The 21,328-nt window shown below is 30.7% G+C and overlaps 1 protein-coding gene across 2 annotated transcripts in view; it reads left to right on the top strand.

Annotated features, from left to right (window-relative positions):
• Nucleotides 1-21,328, top strand: part of Cad88C (cadherin-88C) — a 52,429-nt gene that overhangs the window by 17,932 nt on the left and 13,169 nt on the right. The window contains exons 2-21 of one of the 2 annotated variants that reach the window (XM_067285668.1): nt 7,322-7,423; nt 7,494-7,574; nt 7,794-7,945; nt 8,021-8,086; nt 9,696-9,785; nt 10,330-10,416; nt 10,503-10,628; nt 10,699-10,830; nt 10,906-10,984; nt 13,020-13,132; nt 13,216-13,413; nt 13,492-13,644; nt 13,734-13,898; nt 14,736-14,812; nt 14,902-15,154; nt 16,137-16,382; nt 17,509-18,187; nt 18,716-18,925; nt 19,791-19,826; nt 20,319-20,632. In XM_067285668.1, coding sequence (XP_067141769.1) covers nt 7,360-7,423; nt 7,494-7,574; nt 7,794-7,945; nt 8,021-8,086; nt 9,696-9,785; nt 10,330-10,416; nt 10,503-10,628; nt 10,699-10,830; nt 10,906-10,984; nt 13,020-13,132; nt 13,216-13,413; nt 13,492-13,644; nt 13,734-13,898; nt 14,736-14,812; nt 14,902-15,154; nt 16,137-16,382; nt 17,509-18,187; nt 18,716-18,925; nt 19,791-19,826; nt 20,319-20,632 — 3,321 coding nt within the window. In that variant the 5' untranslated portion in view covers nt 7,322-7,359. The remainder of the gene's footprint in view (nt 1-7,321; nt 7,424-7,493; nt 7,575-7,793; nt 7,946-8,020; nt 8,087-9,695; nt 9,786-10,329; nt 10,417-10,502; nt 10,629-10,698; nt 10,831-10,905; nt 10,985-13,019; nt 13,133-13,215; nt 13,414-13,491; nt 13,645-13,733; nt 13,899-14,735; nt 14,813-14,901; nt 15,155-16,136; nt 16,383-17,508; nt 18,188-18,715; nt 18,926-19,790; nt 19,827-20,318; nt 20,633-21,328) is intronic. The other variant, XM_067285669.1, reaches the window with a different exon arrangement.

Here is a 21,328-nt window from a genome sequence, read left to right as displayed (position 1 = left end):
TAATTTTGGAATTATAACTGGCTGCGCGAAACACAATAGTCCCATATAACAATTCTATCTTTATAAAAATCTCTGCCCTTCTAAACTCAAAGAAGAGTCATTATGTGAACGTGACAGTAGGATAAAAATCTTGTATGTAAGAGTTAGAGAAAAAGGGTCAAGGTACCATAAAGAAACATCTTCCTAAGATGCCATTTTTTTTTCTTTCAATATCTCGTTTCATTTTCGCGTGCGAAACACTAGATTTGTATGAGTGATATTTGTAAAAAAAAGTCGACTTAAACGATATTTTTTACATCAAAATTAATAAAATTAACCTTAATAAACAAATCTAATTAATTTCTGTTCTAGAAAAATGATTTATGGATGAATAATTCGCTGATTGATCGACTAGAAAATGTTTTTGTGTTGGTGTTTGTACGTATCTTATGCCATCGCGTCGCGCGCGTCGCGTGGCGCATTAGTGATAAAGATGTATCGATTTCTTCTTCCTGTTATATATTAAAATATTATGCATTTATTTATTTATTAATATAGATGAAAAAGTACAAAGAATATTAATATTATAAAACCTACAGGCTATTCTCGATGCGTCACGTTCGCGCCTACTTAAAATAAGTATCTTATACAGAGAAAACTTGACCCATTTGAAAGTTTAGTGCAATTAAGTAAATTAGATCTAATCTAAAATTCAAATGCCCGTAAAAAGTAGTAAATTAGCATAAAAGATTTTTTAAAATAGGGCAATTACCGCAAGTACACTTCTAATCTTCGCGCGCGCGTCGCGCCGCCTCTCAGTTCGTACTACTAATCAGCTATATACTGTATTTCTCTTCTTAGATATGTTTGTAATATATAAATGTATTTATATTTTACATATAATATATTATTTTAACAACCTTAAAAAGTATTTGAAACAATTTATAAAGAGATTTATATATTTAGCATCCTTCGCGGCGCGACGCGAAGCGCTGCAGAAGAAACCAGAATAGAGCGAGAAATGGGAATAGTAACGCTTTTAAACAAATAAAAAAAAAAAAAAAAAAAAGAATAATTTTAGGGAATTATGTCTAAAAATTCACTTCAAGGTTTCTTTGTAGACTGTTAAACGGAATAATATGCACATATAAATTCGAAATTAGAAAAATTGATTAACATCTCGTAAGAAACTAAATGCCACGCACATTAATAACCTACTTACAAGTCTATATTCTAGATATGAATGATGCACGATCAATTTAAAATAAGTTATTACTAAAGTTTAAGGACACGAGATAAAGCGGACGAATTAATTAATTATTATTTATTTATTTTTTTGAATGCCTTCGTCTCATTCCTGTTTGTATCAGCGTATACATACACCCTGCAGTGTTCTGAAACAGTTGGCAATTCACCATAGAAAATGACTGGAGGCAGAGCGGGATTATGAATTTAAACGCTTGATTTTAAGTGAGAGAGCAGAAATTTATTCTAAATATTCAAATTATATAATAATATACGAGCTTTTGAATAGAATTTCCTAGAGTATCAATGTGTTTCCTGATGACCCGATAGAGGAACAGAAAGTGAACGGGATTGCGGGTTACGCTGTTAACAGGAAGCGACAAGTTTATATTGTGACCTGCCACATTATGCAAATTAATGCAGTAGCCTTTATCGAATATCGGTTTCGGATCAGCTCTTTTATTTCTTTATTGTAAAGGTAATTTTTTAATGTGTTATTTAGAATCGCGAGCGACATGACGCGACGCGACGCGCCGTTACTGTAAGAAGCGTACTTGTAATAAGAGAAGTAAGTAAATGCGTGATGCGTGCCATATTTATACGCGATTAAACAAAGAATTATTAAATTTTAAAGCATTTTTTTTTTAAAGGTTTAACTATAAAATTGCATAGAATATTAAAATAATGCTACTTTATCTAAATTGCTCGTATGCCAGATTGCTTGTTCGTGTTTAGAGAGAGATATGTGACGTCACTTTGGATAAAATTTATGCGAGCGGCGTGCATAATAACATACAGATGTACTGTACACATTAACCAAATGAGACGATAATAAATTAAATTGTTATAAACATAAATTACTTCGAGAAGATAAAAATAAAATAATCATCTTCTTCACATTGCTTATCAAAATGCATCCCTCTGCAAAATAAATTGTGAAGATAATGCTTAGAAATTGTTACTTAACTGAATAAGTTATATAAAAATCAAATTTATTTTTAAAAATTTGTATACTAAATCATTAATTAATAACGTTTTCAAGAAGCTGATAAACATCCTTTCTGTGTATAAAGTATAGAAAAAGTAAAATTTTTAAATTAAAAACTGCTCTTAAAATTATATATATATAATTTTTCTTATATAAAATAAAAAATAATATAATTTTGCTTCATTATTTAAAATTAAATTATTACTTTCCAGCTAAATTTAATGAAATTTCTTTAAATCTGCTATACAAGAAGGTCCAATTATACAAGGAAAAACAAAGTGCACAGACTTACAATTGAGCTCTTATATACAGTATATTATTTTTTCTCTCCTAATTATAAAATATATTCCAAAAAGTTAATATTTTTTAATATTTCCTTACAATAAAACACGTTATACAAGCTTATGAAATACTAAATAAACCAGGAAGATATTAAGAGAGTCTATACAAATTAGTATCAAAAAATGTAAATGGCATACAGACATGCAATTTTTGCAGCCATCTTCCTCTATAAGAGCAGCAAATAATTGGCATATGATTTAAAAAAAAAAAAAATTAAATGACAATTAAATAATTAGGCATTTCTCCCAAGGGGCATCTATCCAAAGGTGGAGGATCTCTTCCTGATTAACCTCTTATTGTAATTTTAGATATATTATCTACATAATTTGATGAATTATAAGGAAATTCTCGTGTAATTCTCGTGTTTATTGATTTAAAATGTATCAATTATAAATTTAAATTAATTAAAAAATAGAAAATCATTAAACAATACATTGTTAAACATGAAAACAATTTCATTATATGAAATGAGCAATTATTATTTAGGATTATTATCTTTCAATAAATAAATAACAAAATTATTTATCATGCACAATAAGAGATTAAAAAAATTCTTATTATTACAAACGTATATTTTTCTTTTTTTAATTTTAAGTTAATATTATCAGCATCTATTGTATATAATTAGAACATGTTGAAAGATTTTATCACACGTCTGTACATAAAAGTGGATCAAAAATAAATCTCTGAAATTGGTACAGTGTCTGCTTATAAACTAGATAAAAGGACAGTTTATATACCTTAATAAACATTTAAATTTATTTATTTATTTTATAAATATATAAGGAATATCGCTGAGCATCGTGGCCTCCCTCTAAAAGAACAAAAAATTAGAAAGAAACTCTATAAAAATTCGGGGGAAAGAAGCAAATTACTTAATCTTTATTGTATATAAATTCAAAATAATATCATTTAATAAAGTACTATATTTTAAAATTATTTATATAAATTAATTTTAGTTATAACCAATTTTAAAATGTTAAAGCGATAGTTGCAAATTGTAGTTAATTTTCCCCTTAAAAAAGCGATTAATAATCGAAAAATTGTCTGAATATACGTGGATTTTAACTATCTCCGCCCATTTTACAATTTCAGCCAATTGCCGTGCAGATAATCTTAACGTTTTTCTACTTCGACTTTCATATTCGAATGAGAACCGCCTATGTTCATTTAAACGTTTTAAATTAAATTTTACGTTTTTAAACGGAGTTTTAAGATGTTAAAGTATTTATTCATTGATTATTTAAGTGCGTTTATCTGTTATTTGCAATACTATTTAAATTTAAAATGTAATTTCGCTTTTTCTATGAGATAAAATTAGAAAGTTTAACTGAAATCAATAGGCATAATTGTATGAAATTTCGCTGTATAAAATAATAATTATGAATATATATAGAATAATTATAATTTTATTAATTAAAGTTCCTGTCAAATTATACAAAAATAACTTCCTTTTAATTAAATAGTTGTACTCAAATATATTTTAAATAAAAATGAATTTGGCTCTTAAATGGGGTGGTGTGTTTATAGCCTACATAAGGTGTTTATTAGCTAAATTAAAAGTGCGTAATTTTTCGGAAATATTAGTGTTAGCCTACAATTATATACATCACCGGTAATCTATATGTGTATATATACTTGTTGAGTTATATGCGGAGTACTTCAAATAAATGTAAGTACAGGTGCGGATTTAGGGGTTTCACAGGGCACAGCTGTGGGGTTTTTTTTTTTTACTAAAGCCGGGCACCTTAGGTAGTAAAAACTTTGTATAACATATTGTTTCCTTTCTGCGCCTCCCTCTAAAGATTTCTGGATCCGGTATTGTGTATACACACTTCTAAATTCGAATATTCTTATTTTTTAGTAGGAAACACGTAAAGGTATTGGCTAACATGTAATTTTAAAGTTGTAACTATACACGTATGAGGTTTTAAAATTGCATGTTGGCCAGTAGAAAAATTAATATAACGAATAAAAAATTCAATTACTAGGAAAATTAAGCGTGCCATAAAAAAACAAATTCCTCAGGAAATAAGAAATTGACCTGTTTAAATACGATTTAAATTTAATTTCGGTTGAAAATTATGTTTTTCGCTTAGGAATTCTCAAAGAAAATACATTTTTATAATATATAAAATGAGAAAAATCCAGATTTTTCTAAAAATATATTTAATCTTAGATTTTTTTTGGATGAACATAAAAAAAATAATAATAATAATTTAGTAGACAGACCATTAGCGTTGCAGGTTTTGTGGTTTGTTCTCGATGCGAAACGCACGAAAGGGGAAAGTATAAGAAATGTTTATTAAAAGAACATATTTTAAGAAGGAAATAAGCAATTATTATAGTGTAAATGTAAAAATGTTCGATGGAATTATTATAAATTTTCTCCAGAAAGTGTAGAATTTAATTGGCTCTTGCCGTATTACTTTGTAACTGAAATTTCTTACAAAAAAAACAGCCAAAAATCTTGTATCTAATGTTGGATACTATGAATATATTACTTTGCAGTAACAAGGTATCAGTGTTCGTAGGCAAATGGGGTGTAAAATTAAAGATTAAAGTCACGCGATGTAAGAATATCGTTCGAATTTTCTCATTTCCTCCACTTCGATCCACAATATGCCCTTGGAAGGATCCATAATTTTTATATACGCTTGTAATAATTTCATGCGTGAGGTAGAAAGACATCCGAAAGCGTCATGCAAGCGGAAAAAAGAAGCTAGGTTTTCCATTTATAAAATTCCCACATTATTTTATATGAATAACTTCCAGAAAAGTGTATCAGGACCTGTTTGTACTGCCCAGAGAAGGGGTGTGTTGCACGAACTTCGTAGCAAAGGTCATCAGGTGTAACCTAAGACTTTTTCTAAGGAGTTGAATGATCCTTTTCTTTGCTGTTTACCAAGAGGTCAAGGTCCTGTTTTGAAGTATTTTATTAAAAGTTTCCCCCTCACGATGTGAATAAATACAAATTAATTAATCTTCTTCCTAATAAGATGTATCCCGATGAATATTAATCGAGTTTTTTTTTTATAAATGTAACATTATGATAAGCGATATTTCTTGTTAAGTTTTTCTTTCTGCATCCAGAAAGGTGATATTATTATTCTGGATCACCTCAAACAATAAACGCCTTCCGCATTCTCGTATGCATTATAATTCTTCCTAATTATCTTCATAGGATGTTTAATGGCTGCATTTAGTTATATACACGTCTAATTTACAAACATTAAGCATTCTACTCGAACAAAGTAACATATTAACCGGCTAGAGACCGAGACATTAGTATGCAGAATGTTCTTTATCTTATGAAGCACCAAAAATCTCGAAGGTCCCTTGCAAGATTCTTATGTCCACGATGATATTCTAAAGGATAAATTGCCCTCAATTCAGTATATATCATTGTCTTTCTACTTCCTCGCCGAGGAATTACCAAGAATATTTAGTTTGACTGTGCCTCAGAGCGTGTAATTGTACCAAAGATCAATGCACTCTACTCATGGTCCAAGTTAAGTTGAATTCGAGTTCTGCATGAGTGATTTTGGTTTCAGCACTTTTCCCACGAAGCCGTGGGGAAGACTTATTATTATTTGAAGATGGGTCAAGCTCAACAACTCCCGAGTCGCTCGAAATATCACGCAATCTTAAGGGCAAGTGGGATAGAGAGATAGAATAATCATGGTCTTATATGGTTCCATGCATTCGTGTACAGTATGGTAGAATCGTCTGCGCTTAATAATTTATTCTAAAAGTGTTCTAGCTCGATACGTAACTACATTAAATCTCTGTAAATTAATTATTTAGTATCATATTTTATTCGTTAACGATACGACAACGTCGTTAATTATATAAAAAGGCTCTTTTCTTAATGGATCAGGTTAGCAATTGTTGCTCTTGTATTCGTAATAGTTAATTATGGAGTTAAAAATATGAAAGTGCCTTGTTCTATTTTGATAAAATGAGATCATCTTAAGTATAATTTAGCAATTTTTTCTACTTTTTATTATTTATAAAACAATAACAATCATCAACAACTTGAAAAGTGTCTTGAGATTTGTTAAAATGCCCATTTTAAATAGAAATTGTTGAATGTTAATGCCCATTTTTAATGCTTTTAAATGCAATTAAACACTTAAAAATGATATTTTGAGAAATTATAAGTAAATTATAATCTATTAAAAAATAATTAATACTACAAATAATAAAATTGTGCGCTAAAAAGTAAATAATTATATTTTTTTGACTAAAAAATCACAATTGAATAAACTTTATTATATAACAATTATAAAGTGCTATAAAATTTAATTTAAAGCACTTTAAAAAATATATTAAAGTTTAAGATATTATTTTAAAACATTTTCTAGCTATTGACATTCAGACAAAGTTTATCTTTCAGTTAAATTTCCCGTAGTCTCAGCTGCGATATTGCTTCAGTTATACAGTATTGTTGCATTTGTTACTGTAGTAGCATCAGCTGTGTTCACTCAGTTAACAATTCGTGAATGAAATATTACCAAGAAACGAATGAAAAGCCATTACAGTGAATAAGAAACATATAAACAAGCGTATTATTGTGAATAAGAAACGTGTAAACAGACACACGATACAATCGTTCAGTGTATATACAACAAAGGAAACTCGAATTATCCTTAGAGAATTTATATTTTTGGTTACGTAAAAGTAACAATTCATTTATTATACATACGTATTTATTTATTTATATTATATATATATATATATATTTTTTTTTTTTTTTTTTTACAGGCAAGGTTGAGGATCCATTGCCCCAATGCCATGTTATTATGTACAGACAATACGTGATGCATATCGCAAGCGTTTTGCTATTTTGCATTTACAGCATCACAGGTAAATTTTAAAATGAAAATTTTTAAAAATTTATAAAATATATGTTAAATTTGACATATTTTTACGTCAGCTCGAGCGAATTCTCCACCGAAATTTCAAGGAAATATCGGAGAAACTATCATAAAAGTGAATGAGGGCAACGATAGTGTTGGTGAGTACAGGGAAATTCTTGTAATCATAATAATAATAAAGGCATCGTATACAATAAAATCGGGTTGATGTAACGTTTAAAGGATGTAACGTAACGTCCTTGGCCTCGTTGGGTTACTATTGGTAACATAACTCTAACGTGTGAGCGGGAAGGGCGTTGCTTTTACTGTTAAAATGCTATTTATGGATTTTTTTAAAACAATAATTGTACGTTTTACAGGAAAGTTAATTTATAAATTGAGGGGTGAAGATGCTGATGGAGATTCTTTGAGGTTTGGTGTTGCGGAGAGTAAGGATTCGGATATAGTTCGAATCGAAAATGTAGGCCATACTGATGCCAATGTTTATCTAAATAAAGAATTGGATAGAGAGGTGATTAGATAATTGTCATCTTTACTCCATCCTTGTGTTTGTGAACGTGTTAACGTTTGTTTTTATATTTTACAGAAGCAAAACGAGTACAAAATTTCTTTTACCTTAACTGACGGAAAGCTTTCTCCGGGACAGTTTATTGTACGTAAATTATAATTTCTAATAAAATTTTATATACCTCTATCATAATTATATGGTTTATAAAGTTAACAGGGAGTTTGCACAGGAGCTTGTATAAATAACAGGGAAGTTACACAGGATGCTTATATAACAGAAGTTTGTATAAGGAGCTTGCATAGGGCTTAAATAGGATGCTTACATAGCAAGGAGCTTGCACAGGAGCTTACATAGGATGCTTACATAGTAAGGAGTTTGTATAGGGACTTACATGGGATGCTTACATAGCAAGGAGTTTGTATAGGAGCTTACATAGAATGCTTACATAGCAAGGAGTTTGTATAGCGGGCTTACATAGGATGCTTACATAGCAAGGAGTTTGTATAGGGGCTTACATGGGATGCTTACATAGCAAGGAGCTTGCACAGGAAGCTTGTACAGAATTTAAACTAGCACACAGTGAGCCTTTAATAAATGCATGAACAAGCCGTGGTTCTCGCTATTCTTCATATATATAAAGAACTCAATATAGTGAGTGATTCTTTGAGAGCACGCTACATCGAGAATTCATTGTATTGTACTCTCTTTGTTACTTATATTACTTGTATACAGTGTTTATGATTTATTTAATGAGGAGAAAATGCAGAAGTTGATAAAATTTTAAACATGGCATTGAACTTAAAGCAAGAACATTTTATTTCATACTTTATAATATAAATTTTTAAACGCGCGCGACATGCGATCGATACAAGCGATGAAAATAACTTTTGTTTACTGGAATTTTTCAGAATAGAACAAATTTATTCATATTTAAAAGGGAATTTAGCAATAATTTTCGCAAAAATATACTCAAAGTAAATTAATTGCAAACATCCGAATTATTCATGAAGCGATATTCGTTAGTATATAATCGACGCGAAGGATCGCGTCGCGTGCAGACTTCAATCATTTTTATTACAGTAATATAATTTATCTGTTTCTCATATCCATAAAAACTCATTATTTTATTAATTATTTATGTATTTTTAGCGAATGCATAAGAACAGATAAACATGTACAATACGTAGCAGCCTATGCAACGCGACGCGATCGATCGCGATGATGCGCGACGCGATCGATTACGTCTGATCACTTTTGCATATTTATAATTTTAAAACGTAATTGATCTATCATAAATTAGCATAATATTTTATATATAAAGTGGATTATTTACGAATTTATAACAGTGTTTTTAATAGTAAGACTATATTAAAGCACCCATGATTAAATACAGTCAAACTTCGTTACAGTGCTACTACCCCCGTGCAGCGCCAATCAATGTTCGTGAACGGATCTTTCTTTTTATTATTAAATAATGGCACCCTCCGTATTGTTATCGCAAAATTACGTCATTTTCAAACTCTCAAACCTCAAATTATCGTTTAGATGGCGTTACGTTAAATAATTCATTGTTTGTAAATAATCCACAGAGTGTGGCGTTAAACCGAAGGAGCTCAAACACCAAAGTTCGAGGTTCTTCGGTTTAACACCACACTCGATTTAGTGCTAACAAATGATGGTGCTATATAGAGGTTTGGTGCATGATTAATGATATTTAACTAATTAAATTTTATTATTTTAAAAAACTTTTTAGCATAGTCAAGAATTGCACATTATTGTTGAGGATGTCAACGACAACGAACCAATTTTTCGCCCTTTCAGACCAACAGTTTCTATACCTGAAGTAAGGATATTATTAATTATAATTATAATTAATTAATTATTACATAACTTTATATCCACCATACTTGATATTCTACGAAGTGTAAGACGTTATTTGGTACTTTATTTTCGCAGTATAATCGGTAGTAAATTGCTAGAAAGAAAATAAAATATTAGCATAAATCTACTCTAGTATATACCACGCATCTATGGGCATTAACCATTATTTCATAGGCGCTAGTTCGTTATTGCAACGTCGAATCGACGTATAACCCGCACCCGTTTCGGGTATTTTTTCTGAACACACGGATTGTATGCACGAAACTGCAATCAATCTCGCTGTTGTATGCCTCATACACGGATATACATAAAAGTACAAGGCCCTTGATGAAGTCTGCGGTATCACCTGTGTAAACAGGAATCGCACCGTACCTAATGTTTTCCCTTTTAGGCAGGTTTCCATTTCATTTGGGTTCAGTTTTAGGCAGTTTTACTGGATTATTTATTTTAAATATATATATATATATATATATATATACTTTATAAAGATTAATTATATTTTTTAGAATGCTAAAAAAGGCCTTATAATAGAAAAAGTTAAAGCTGAAGATTCGGATGCTGGACCATTCGGACAAGTCATCTACCGTTTACAAGTAAGTATTTATCATATAAATCATCATTTTCTGAATTTATATAATAATAATAATAATAATAATAATAATAATTAATGATATTTCAGAAGACAGACGAGGACACAATGAACACCTTTTCCGTGAGGACACAAAATGGAGAAGGAGTTATTACACTAATTGGACCATTAGACTACGAGAAGAAGTCCATCCATCAACTTCGTGTTTTGGCCATTGTAAGTTGAGTTTGCATAGAATTTCAGAGATAATTTTTCAGTTAAATAAACACGAACTTCATCTGAATAGGATCGAGCAAATACCGGAAGAATTAACACTGCAACAGCCGCCATTTTGATAAAGGTCGAAGACGTTGAGGATCAACCACCAGAATTCATCATTGTTCCTCCAGTTACGCGTATTCCGGAAGATCTGACAGTTGTATGTATGATATTATATTATAAATCAATTTTAGATGCTGATTATACATATTTATATATTTATATATTTTTGTAGAATTCTCATGTCTTAACAGTTAAAGCCGTTGATGGAGATCGTGGTGTCAACAATGCAATTACATATAGAATAATCAGAGGTTGGTAAAGTTAAATATATAAAATTATGATGGAAACTGATATTAACTTTATAATTTAAATATAAATTTAATAATTCAAGCATAAGACCAGAAAAAACTATTTTAAAAGAAACCTTTCAAATCGTAATTAGTTTGGGATTTAAAAAAAAAACACTTTGTGATGAAAAAATTAAAATTTTGAAAAATCAATTTAAAATATGAATTAAATTTACATAGTAAACGATTTTTAATGTATTAAAAATTCAATTCCCTAGTAAGGATGTGATATTCCATCCCAAAATTCATGAGAACATCTCTCTGAAACGTCACACTTTGTATGTATGGATATTAATGTGGAGGGGGGGTGATTTTGTTCGCCCAATTTAAATCTTAATAACTCATGTGCTTTCTGCCGAAAATTTCTGAAATTTCACAAGGAAATTTGTGTGTTAGGGGAAATGTTTTGTAGAAATTTTCAGGAAAATTTGACCAGTGATTAGAGAGATATGGCCCCACTCCTTTAATATCTCCGGAACCAATCTGAAGACTTGTAAACGCAATGATAGCAATTATTAGGGATGAAAACAAATAAAGAATGCCGGAAAAGTCCGTAAAAGCTATTTATAAATGTTATTAAATTGTATTGACATAAAATTCTAGTTTATTTAATTAAATATTCTTAAAATGTATGTCAAGAACTGAAAGCTTCTAATGTACTTCTCATCATTAACCTGTTTTCGCTCTATTGAGCACTTGACTAAGAGAAAACAAATACAACCGATGAGAAACAAATTAAAGATGCAGTTTCTAATATTTAGAATCATAAAATCTACAAATGTTTTTAAACTCTCCACTTATGAAAATGTCAACCTTTAGATAAATCATTAATTAATGATTATAATTAAAAAATTCATAATGTCTGGGATGTTATTTTATACTCATTAACCCGCTTACCGCTCTATGATTAAAGTTCATTAGAGATTTCAAACAGGAATTACGGAAAATCGAACAGATCGATCATCACTCAATTTTCCGTAATTTGTTTTTTTTTTCTTTCAAATCTCTAATGAACTTTCGTTGCATTTAATTAGAATTCCAAGAAAGTTTTACAATTAGAAATGGGTACTTTGACATGAAAAATAATTCTAAATCTTTGAAATTTTTATCCGATTTCGATCATATACACAAGGCGGCATCCTTTACTATTTTACATTTTCTTTTTATGAATAAATTTCCATATTTATGGAAGTTGTTTGGTGTGTACAGTATCTTTCATCGATCGAACTTTTCTTTATATCCCTTGTACTTGAAATATTAAAAAGTATTTTATGCTTCACTTCACGTTCCTCGAAGAGTAACAATATAAATTTAAGTTGGAATATTTATCAACATTATTAATGAATTGACACAAAAACTGTTCAAGATATTCATCTAGGCAGTTTTCAATTAAACAGATGCTTAAAATTCGGCTGGAATTTTAAACATAAATTAGTAACTTTGTCAGTTATGTTATCCACTTGTGTCTCTCTTATCCAGTTTTTAAATATATGTTACCATTTCCGAATGGATAAAACCACTGAACACCCGGTAAGTTGATCGTGGGTTTGCACCTATTCAAGTGGAATTTCTCTAGTTTTCTTTACGTTTCAAGCATTTAACAGGAGCCAGTTTACCAAAGAAGTAGGCTACTCCCGTGAGGCATTCCTCTTTGGTAGATCGCCCGCGTGTTCAAACCATATCCCATAAAACCAAAGATTTCTTGAGTGAAAATGGATCTTGTCGAATAACAGATACGGCGATTCAATGATTTACATGGTAAATGAGCACTTTTTAATTACTTACAAATACTTTTGATGATCATGATGCTTAGGGGCTGACCATAAATGACTTCCACACTGGAAGGGAGGGAGAAGGTTGCAACAACACGGATAATGGGGAGGGGAGAAGTTGAGCGTCAGTGGATGTCAAAATTAATTAAGAATCTCTATAGAAAACCATTAAAAGTTTAGCCGAATTGATTCTTTTTTTTGTATTTAATTTAATTTAATTAAAACAGGTGGAAGAGATCTTTTTGCAATCAACAGTAACACAGGCAGAATTACAGTACAGAAGCCATTAGATAGAGAAAGTACAGATAACAGAAATGGAGCGTTCATTCTAGAAATCGAAGTAAAATTAAATTAAATTAAATTTTAAATAAATAAAGTGATTAATTTAATTTATTAATTACCGCCGGATTCATTTTTTTTAAGGCTCAAGAAGTTGCGCCAACTTTCTTTCCTCCTCCGAGCGTTACGACGGAAGTGACGATCATTTTGAATGACGTCAACGACGAAACGCCAACGTTTAAAAGTCAACGTTACATCGCGGAAATTAATGAAAATGCTCAAGATAATGTCCCTGTTAATTTCATAGGAGAGAGCATACCAGAAGTTTTCGATCACGATCAAGTAAGATTTCATGTTTTAAGCCATGATTTCTCTAAGATTTCATGAAGAAAACTTAAAAACGTTTTGACTTAATTTCAGGGAAACAATGGCACATTTCGATTGTTTCTGGAAGGAGATAACGATGTGTTCGAAGTTACACCAGAAGAAGGTGTAAACGAAGCGTCATTTCTAATTCGTGTAAAAAATTCTCAAGCGTTGGATTATGAGATAACGAAATTAACGAATTTCAAGGTTAGTTAGTTAATTAATTAATTAATTAATTAATTAAATTTTTAAAATTTCAACCTAAATTTTCATACTTTTCTACATTCCCCCCTCAGATTATAGCGCGTGAATCAGTGTTACAGCAACCTAAATCAAGTTCAGCCGAGGTTACTATATATATTAGAGATGTTAACGATAATTTTCCGGAATTTAGCGAAGAATTATATAAAGCTAGAATACCAGAAAACGTTCAAGCGGGAACTTCTATAATTACAATTAAGGTAAGTTGATCATAATTAAATTTTAAACACGAGACATAATTAAAATGCTTTAAACACATTAAATATAAAGCATATATTTAAAGATGTTCTTAAGATTGAAATTCTATTTAAGAAATGAGGATTAATGTTACTCTTGGTGCCAAGATGGCGGCTCGTCTCTGATTCCAGCAAGGAAACAGTGGGACGCACGTTCTAACCTAACCTATTCTAGTAATTTGGTTGCTATAATTATGGTAATTTATTAGAATAGGTTAGGTTAGGTTAGAACGTGCGTCCCACTGTTTCCTTGCTGGAATCAGACACAAGCCGCCATCTTGGCACCAAGGGTAACATTAACCGAAATAAGAAATAATCGTTTGAAAATGACGTTCGTGTGTCTGCCTGTGACTCATTTGATAAGTCTCATAAGTATAACTAGAAAATAAGCTTGGTATTAAGAACTCTAGAATAATTCTAGAGTTCTTAATACCAAGCTTATTTTCTAGTTATACTTATTCTGGAATGTCTAGAACTATCATCTAGAATTCTAAAATAACTCTATAATGTCTAGTGTTATACCACATGGTGCAAAATGTGAAATGTAGAATTGTGTATCTAGAATGTCTAGAAAAATAACTCTAGAATTCTAGACATTCTAAGATATTCATTACACATTCTAGGACGTCACGGGGTGTGGATTTCAAAATTCTGATGATAAAATTTCAGCACTCCTCTCGTTATATGTGAATTAAAATCGAGCAGACAGCCTGACAGACGAATATTATTTTCAAATTACAGTATTATGGGGTATGTTGTATAGGTATAAATGATTGAAATTAATTTAATAAATGATTTCAGGCCACCGATCGAGATTCAAAGGAATACGGGACATCGGGAATAAGATATACAGAAATCAGAGGACAAATAGCAGACAAGTAAATAAAGAAATTAATTATTTAATTATGATTATCGGTGATTCGTTCATTAAATTAATTAAAAAATGATTTGTTTTTTTCCGTATTAGATTACACTTGGATACAATTACCGGTGAGATAACTGTGACAACATCTCAACACGGATTCGATCGTGAACTGACGTCACAGTATTATGTCACAATAGAAGCTCGTGATGATAATGGGCATGGCAACAGGAACACGGTTCAACTGCAGTTGTCATTGGAAGACGTCAACGATAACGTGCCTTATTTTTTACAAACTAAATACGAAGCGAGATTGGTGGAGAATGAAATGGAGTTCTTAACTCCTTTAGTAGTTAAGGTATTCATTTTGTATAGTTCACTGATTATTGCTAATGACTGCCTGTTTTAATGGGTGCAGGATTTCTTTGGATAGAGATTCAATGACCATTCACACAGTTAACTCCGTGGCTATTTAGTAGATTGACATTTATTGAGATCAGAGGGATTTATCTTGACTTTTCTTTGTGTGCTAACTTCAGGAATAACCTTCATTGTTTCCAAAGTTAGCATAAAAATGCACAGGGCACAGGACAATGTGAGCAAATACCCCATATACGATTTGCTATAGGAACCCAATATGTTTTCTGTCTCAGGCTCCACTACGCTCTGGGCCCTGGCCCTGGTTAACTTCCTTATACCTCGATTCTGTTTATTTAGGTAACAGTATCAATATATACAACCCAATTTTTAAACCTTGTGTCCATAAAATTGGAAAGTTTTAAATACAGTTAGATAAACTATATTAATTAAAACGGATGCTATATATATAGGCTAAATGTATAGCCTATATAATTAATCGGGAGTTGAGTATAAGTTCTAGTGCCCTATATTTATCTCTCCATAAATACAGCTAACATAAATACAGTTACTACTCTATTTGTTTCACTATTCGACAATTTCACGAATATTATGATCAAAATTATGGCTACTTTTTTGTTCTGAAAGTAGCCACAATAACAGTGAAGCCAAAGAAAGTTATTTGTTGGCTTCATTGTTACTCATTTGCCTAACCTGCAATGGGGCCGACTACAGGCGCAACTTTGCCAAGGGGAAAAGAGATTGTTTAAATCATACTAACTGAGCTTATATCAACTAGATTGCCATACTATTGTGAGGCAGAGAATAGAATTTCCCTACACTCCTTAGAAAATTAATTATAAGGTTCCAATTTCCAATCCTAATCTTCGTAGAGGCAGCTCAATTATATTTGTTACAGTATATCTTAAAACTCGAAAAACGAAGTAAATATCTTTACTTTACACAGCGAAATATAATTACAGGCTCAAGACGATGATCTGAAAGGTTCTCCTAACAGCGAAATCAGATATGAAATTATTCAAGGAGACAAAGAAGGAAATTTCACAATTGATAACATTACTGGAGAAATACGACCTCGTCAACCTATAGACTACGAAAGAATACCTCAAGGAAAAGGGGATATTCGCACCTTCTCCTTAACAGTTAGAGCTTACGATTTAGGATTTCCTTCTTTATACAACGATGTTCCTGTCATCATATACATCCAAGTAAGTCTTATAATAACGTAAATAAATAAATGCTTAGTTATACTTAATTACGTCTCAGTGCACATTGAACACACACACACATTAAATTTCTAATATTGTTTTCTCTTTTGGCATCTAAACGAAGAGTTTTCTGTGCATTGATGATGCTTCAAGTCATGGTAACAAATTTCTGGCAGGGTCTCTTAAACCAAACAAATAGGTGCCAGATGAAATGAGGCATCTTTTTTGTTCCATTAATTTTGGGGCCCCACTAATAATTTCTGAGCCACTGCAAAACCTCCAACTGGAAATGGCACTCTAAGTGTGGATCTCTGTTATGGATCAATAAACGATTAGAATTTTATTTCTTTTTTTTTAAAAAAAAGTCAATGTTTGTAATGATTTAACATGGCGTAAATAACGAAATTTTAAAAATAAAATGAATATTCTTTCTCTTTATTCAATTTCTTTTCCTTCATAATTTTGTTTTTCTTTCTTTGGTATAATTCAAGATCAATTTTTTAGATAATTTCAATGTCAAGGAATTTTCTTCATTGCACGATTTGATATACTTCAGCTATCCAGGTCGTACATGTTAGGAATTTTAATGTTTTTTCTTTGAATCATATGAAATGCTTGGCTTGAGTTAAAAAAATAAACAAGATATGTATCATAAAATTTCAGTTTTCATTACAATTAAATCGAAATTTAATCAAAAATTTATTTATTTTCTAATATTGAAACTATTAATATTTAAAAATCTATGATAGTTATTTTATCAATAATTAAAAGCATGAATAATCAAGGCCTCTCAGAGTTCCAGTTATCCTAATCATTTAAAGACCGCGAGTCCCTCTGAGAGATCTTAAAAGATTGTATTATATTAATAAAATTTGATATAAAAATAAAGGTTTTTCTTAATACACAAAAAATTCAATGGAAGCCAGCCCTATTTAGTTGTTAGACACTGTGAAGAAATCTCGGGAAACCCCACGTGGCAAACTCGTTGGTCACGCACGAAACCGTGTCCAACTACCAGCGTTCCGTCCACTGGGTTATTGGTGAACTGTAAAAATTGAGTTTGAATTATAATAATTGCATTTTCCATTAATAATTATAATAATAAAAAGTATAATTTCTTAAATAGGATCAGAACGACCACACACCCACCTTCCAGAGATCGTTTTATAGTAAATCTATCCAAGAAGATACACCAAATGGAACTTCTGTGCTTCAAGTAATAGCATTCGATGGAGATCATTCGCAGTCTAATAGTCGTATAGCTTATCGAATCCAGTCTGGTGCCCAAGATAAATTTGTAATAAATGCCAATACGGGTGTTATCTCGGTAGCTCAGGGTGCTAATTTGGATCCCGATAGGACGATACCAAAAACGACGTTTTATCTGTTAGAAGTCCTTGCTCTGGATGGAGGAATTGGTGACGAGCAAAGATATTCGAAAGTACTTGTAAATATTTCTATCACCGACGTGAATAACAAACCGCCAATTTTTATGGATCTATCTCCTGCCACTGTAAGGGAAGATGCACCAATCGGTCATTTTGTCACAATAGTTTCTGCTACCGATCTGGATGAGAGACCCATCTTAAGATACTCCATAGATCTGGAGAGAAGCGAAGCACGAAACGAAAAGGGAGCTTTAGTAACTGTTGCAGAATTTGATTATGGTGAAGCTTTCGATATTAATTCTGTGGATGGCATTGTTAAAGTTACAAAAGCACTCGATCGAGAGAAAGTAGAAATTGTCAGACTCTTACTCAAAGTTGAAGATCTTGCAGCATCCACAGAAGGCCAAACATCTACAGGTAAATATCGGCTAAGTACGGGTCTTCAAAAAAGAATGCTACCATTTTAAATTATCGTAATTATTATCGGAGAAGTATGCAATGTACAGTACAACCGTCCGAGTCTTATCTCCTATCTACATTCAAACGTATTGTAGTCTACTACCTCCAGAAGTGCCATAAACGAAAATGTCGACTCCGCAGCAGAGAAGGCGTTTATGTTCTGCAGTTTGCAAAGTTGTAATCACTCGTCATTGTGCAACACGAGTAATTTGCAGGAGCTGTAGAATCATGGCAACTGTGGAAGAGGTGACAATGAATATGCTGTAGGGTGTGTAGGATCAGTTGGAGGTGCATACATTGAGAAGCTGCAATAGACAAATGTGAAACTTGGACAGTTTTCCAATGTTTTAATGTACTGTACTTTACAAAGTTCTGGGATAATAATTAACTTAATTACAATCATTTAAAATGGTAGAATTCTTTTTGCAAGACCCTGTATTACTTAATACATTAACTTTATATAATATAAATAACTGAATTTTTCAGCTACTCTGACTATCAAAATTGATGATGTAAATGACAATAGACCAGAATTTCAAAAGCAGACTTATAGAGCAGCTGTTACTGAAAATGCCAAACCGGGTTCACCTATACTAACTGTGGTTGCCGAAGATGCAGATTTAAATAGAACTCTGCTATATTATTTGGAAGGTAATCCAGAATTAACAAGATTAGTCAGGCTTGATAGGAAATCAGGTAAATATGAATTAAATATTTAATTTTTAAAGCAATTATCTAAGAGAAACTTTAACAAGAAAATGCAATGATATCCCTTATTGAAATTATATAACTCCTATTACTGTTTTCATTTAAGAAAACTACTCATTTATGCTATTTGAATAGTAAATAAGCATGAATTACAGAGTAAATTTGGTAACATTACATTAGGACAGAATAGGTTTTGAACAAACTTATTAAAAATACTTAAGATTAATTTTCTTGATGATGATTAGGTGCAAAATTAGAAATCTACAGATGTATTTCTATAGATTTTTAATAAATAATATAAACTTTTCCACCCATTTCCATGTCAAAATTTTAAAAAATGTCCTCCTAAAAAATATATTTCCAGTAATATATGCTGGAAATATATTTTTTGACACGGAAATGGGTGGAAAAGTTTATATTATTCATTAAAATTAGAGAATTGCTTAGGTTATATTCGAGAAGAGATATTTTGTTTAATTTTATTCCCAGATAATAACGTATTGAATAAATTGAAATAATTCAACAAATGGAACAAACAAAAACATTAAAACACAAGTTTCACTTAGATAATTTCATATTGTGATATTTTTTAACAGAGAATTAGTTTCTGCAAAGATTACTTGGGTGAGAAAATATTTAATTTTCTGTATTTTAATTTCCATATTCATCTTTCTATTAAGTTTAATATTTATGTAAAAATCCCTTTATTATTTTGAGCACTGAAATACACAACTGCACCAAGATTTAGAATCCACTACTTTTATATTTGCACCACACCTATTTGTTTATATGTTTTATCATAATTTTACCTTTAATTGCAACATCATTTCTATTTTTCGCATGCAATATACAGATGTATCCGAATGGCTGCTTATCAATTCATATACAGGTGGGTAAAACAGGTGCAATTTACTAGTTTGTACTGCATTCCAAGAATTTGTGTGCTTGTCACCCTTAATTGAATGTTTTTCTTTTTTGTTTTTTTGTTTCATAAAGAACTGAAATGTAAATTTTATAAGAAAATTAAATATGTTATTAAATTTTCATATAATAATTGATGATTCGTTTTATTAATAAATGAAAAACTTTCAAAGTAAACACTTAAAGTATAAACTTCATGTCCTATGATGGGAAGTAAATCCGAGATAGGAAAAGGTACGATTAATCTGGGTAAGAACCGAACCTCTCTGATCCTTTGATCCTTAAATCTATAATGAATAGGGCATAGGTAGATATTTTTTTAAGATTTACTTCCTATTTCAGGTGAATATGTTGTTTATATTCTATAGATGTTATCTTATATTAAAATTCTTTATTAAACTTGTTTCTAAATTAATACATTAAGTTAGAATTACCATTAAACAAATCTTCTTTACCGTAGGGGAAATAACTGCAAATAATAAAATTGACAGGGAAGTGTTTGCTTGGCTGAATTTGACAGTTTTAGCAACGGATAATGGAGTTCCTCCATTAACTGGTACAGCTCAGTTGTTTATCCAAGTTCTGGACGAGAACGACAATAATCCTATATTCAACGAAGGACCAAATGAGTTTTATATTCCCGAAAATGCCGAAGTTGGACAGGAAGTGGCAATTATCCAAGCCACAGATGCCGATATCGGCGATTACGGTCGCATTACTTATTTATTAGATCCCGCTACTACTAAAGGCCAGTTTCGCATTAATAGAGAAACTGTAAGTACCGACGCCGTAAATGTATTTAATAAAAAACACCTATTATTTGTTGTTGAACAGTTAGGAGATCTAATAAACATCTCCTAATTATTTATTATAAATCTAAAACCATAAAATAATAAATATATTAACACATTTCATTTTTTGTAGTTATCTTGTAAACATAGCAAAAGACTTTCTTGTTTATATGAAGTTTTATTGAATAATTTTGCTTCTGTATATATAAAATACCTGTAAATTATTTATAAAATTACTCTGTTTAATTGCAAAAATGTTGATTATAAACGAAACAAAGTTAAACTGTAAAAGCTTCAGATAAACAAAACTCAACCTTTGCCAATTGGTTACAATATAACTACAGAAATAAATTTATTTATTTATCATCACATGTATTGTTTTAAATAATGTCCCTAAAGATAATGTACAGTACAACATACTCATTATTACAACATATAATTAACAAAATTGAAATTTTTGAATATATTGATTACAATATATTTAATAGACACTCTTTATGGTATTTTTTAGTAGATTATCAGAAGTAAAGACTGAAATATGTATCAGAAATTTCGCTCGATTGTAAAATATTCTAACATTTAAAGATTTTTATTACCGTACTTTCCGGCGTATAAGACGACCCCCGACTTTTACAGTTAAAACATAGAGTTTGGGATATACTCGCCCTATAAGATGACA

The sequence above is a fragment of the Centruroides vittatus genome, unplaced genomic scaffold, assembly GCF_030686945.1.
Source record: "Centruroides vittatus isolate TY-2023 unplaced genomic scaffold, ASM3068694v2 scaffold_2802, whole genome shotgun sequence".
Lineage (NCBI taxonomy): Eukaryota > Metazoa > Arthropoda > Arachnida > Scorpiones > Buthidae > Centruroides > Centruroides vittatus.
The sequence above is the reverse complement of the archived record's forward strand: the minus strand, read 5'-3'. Positions and strand labels throughout refer to the sequence as shown.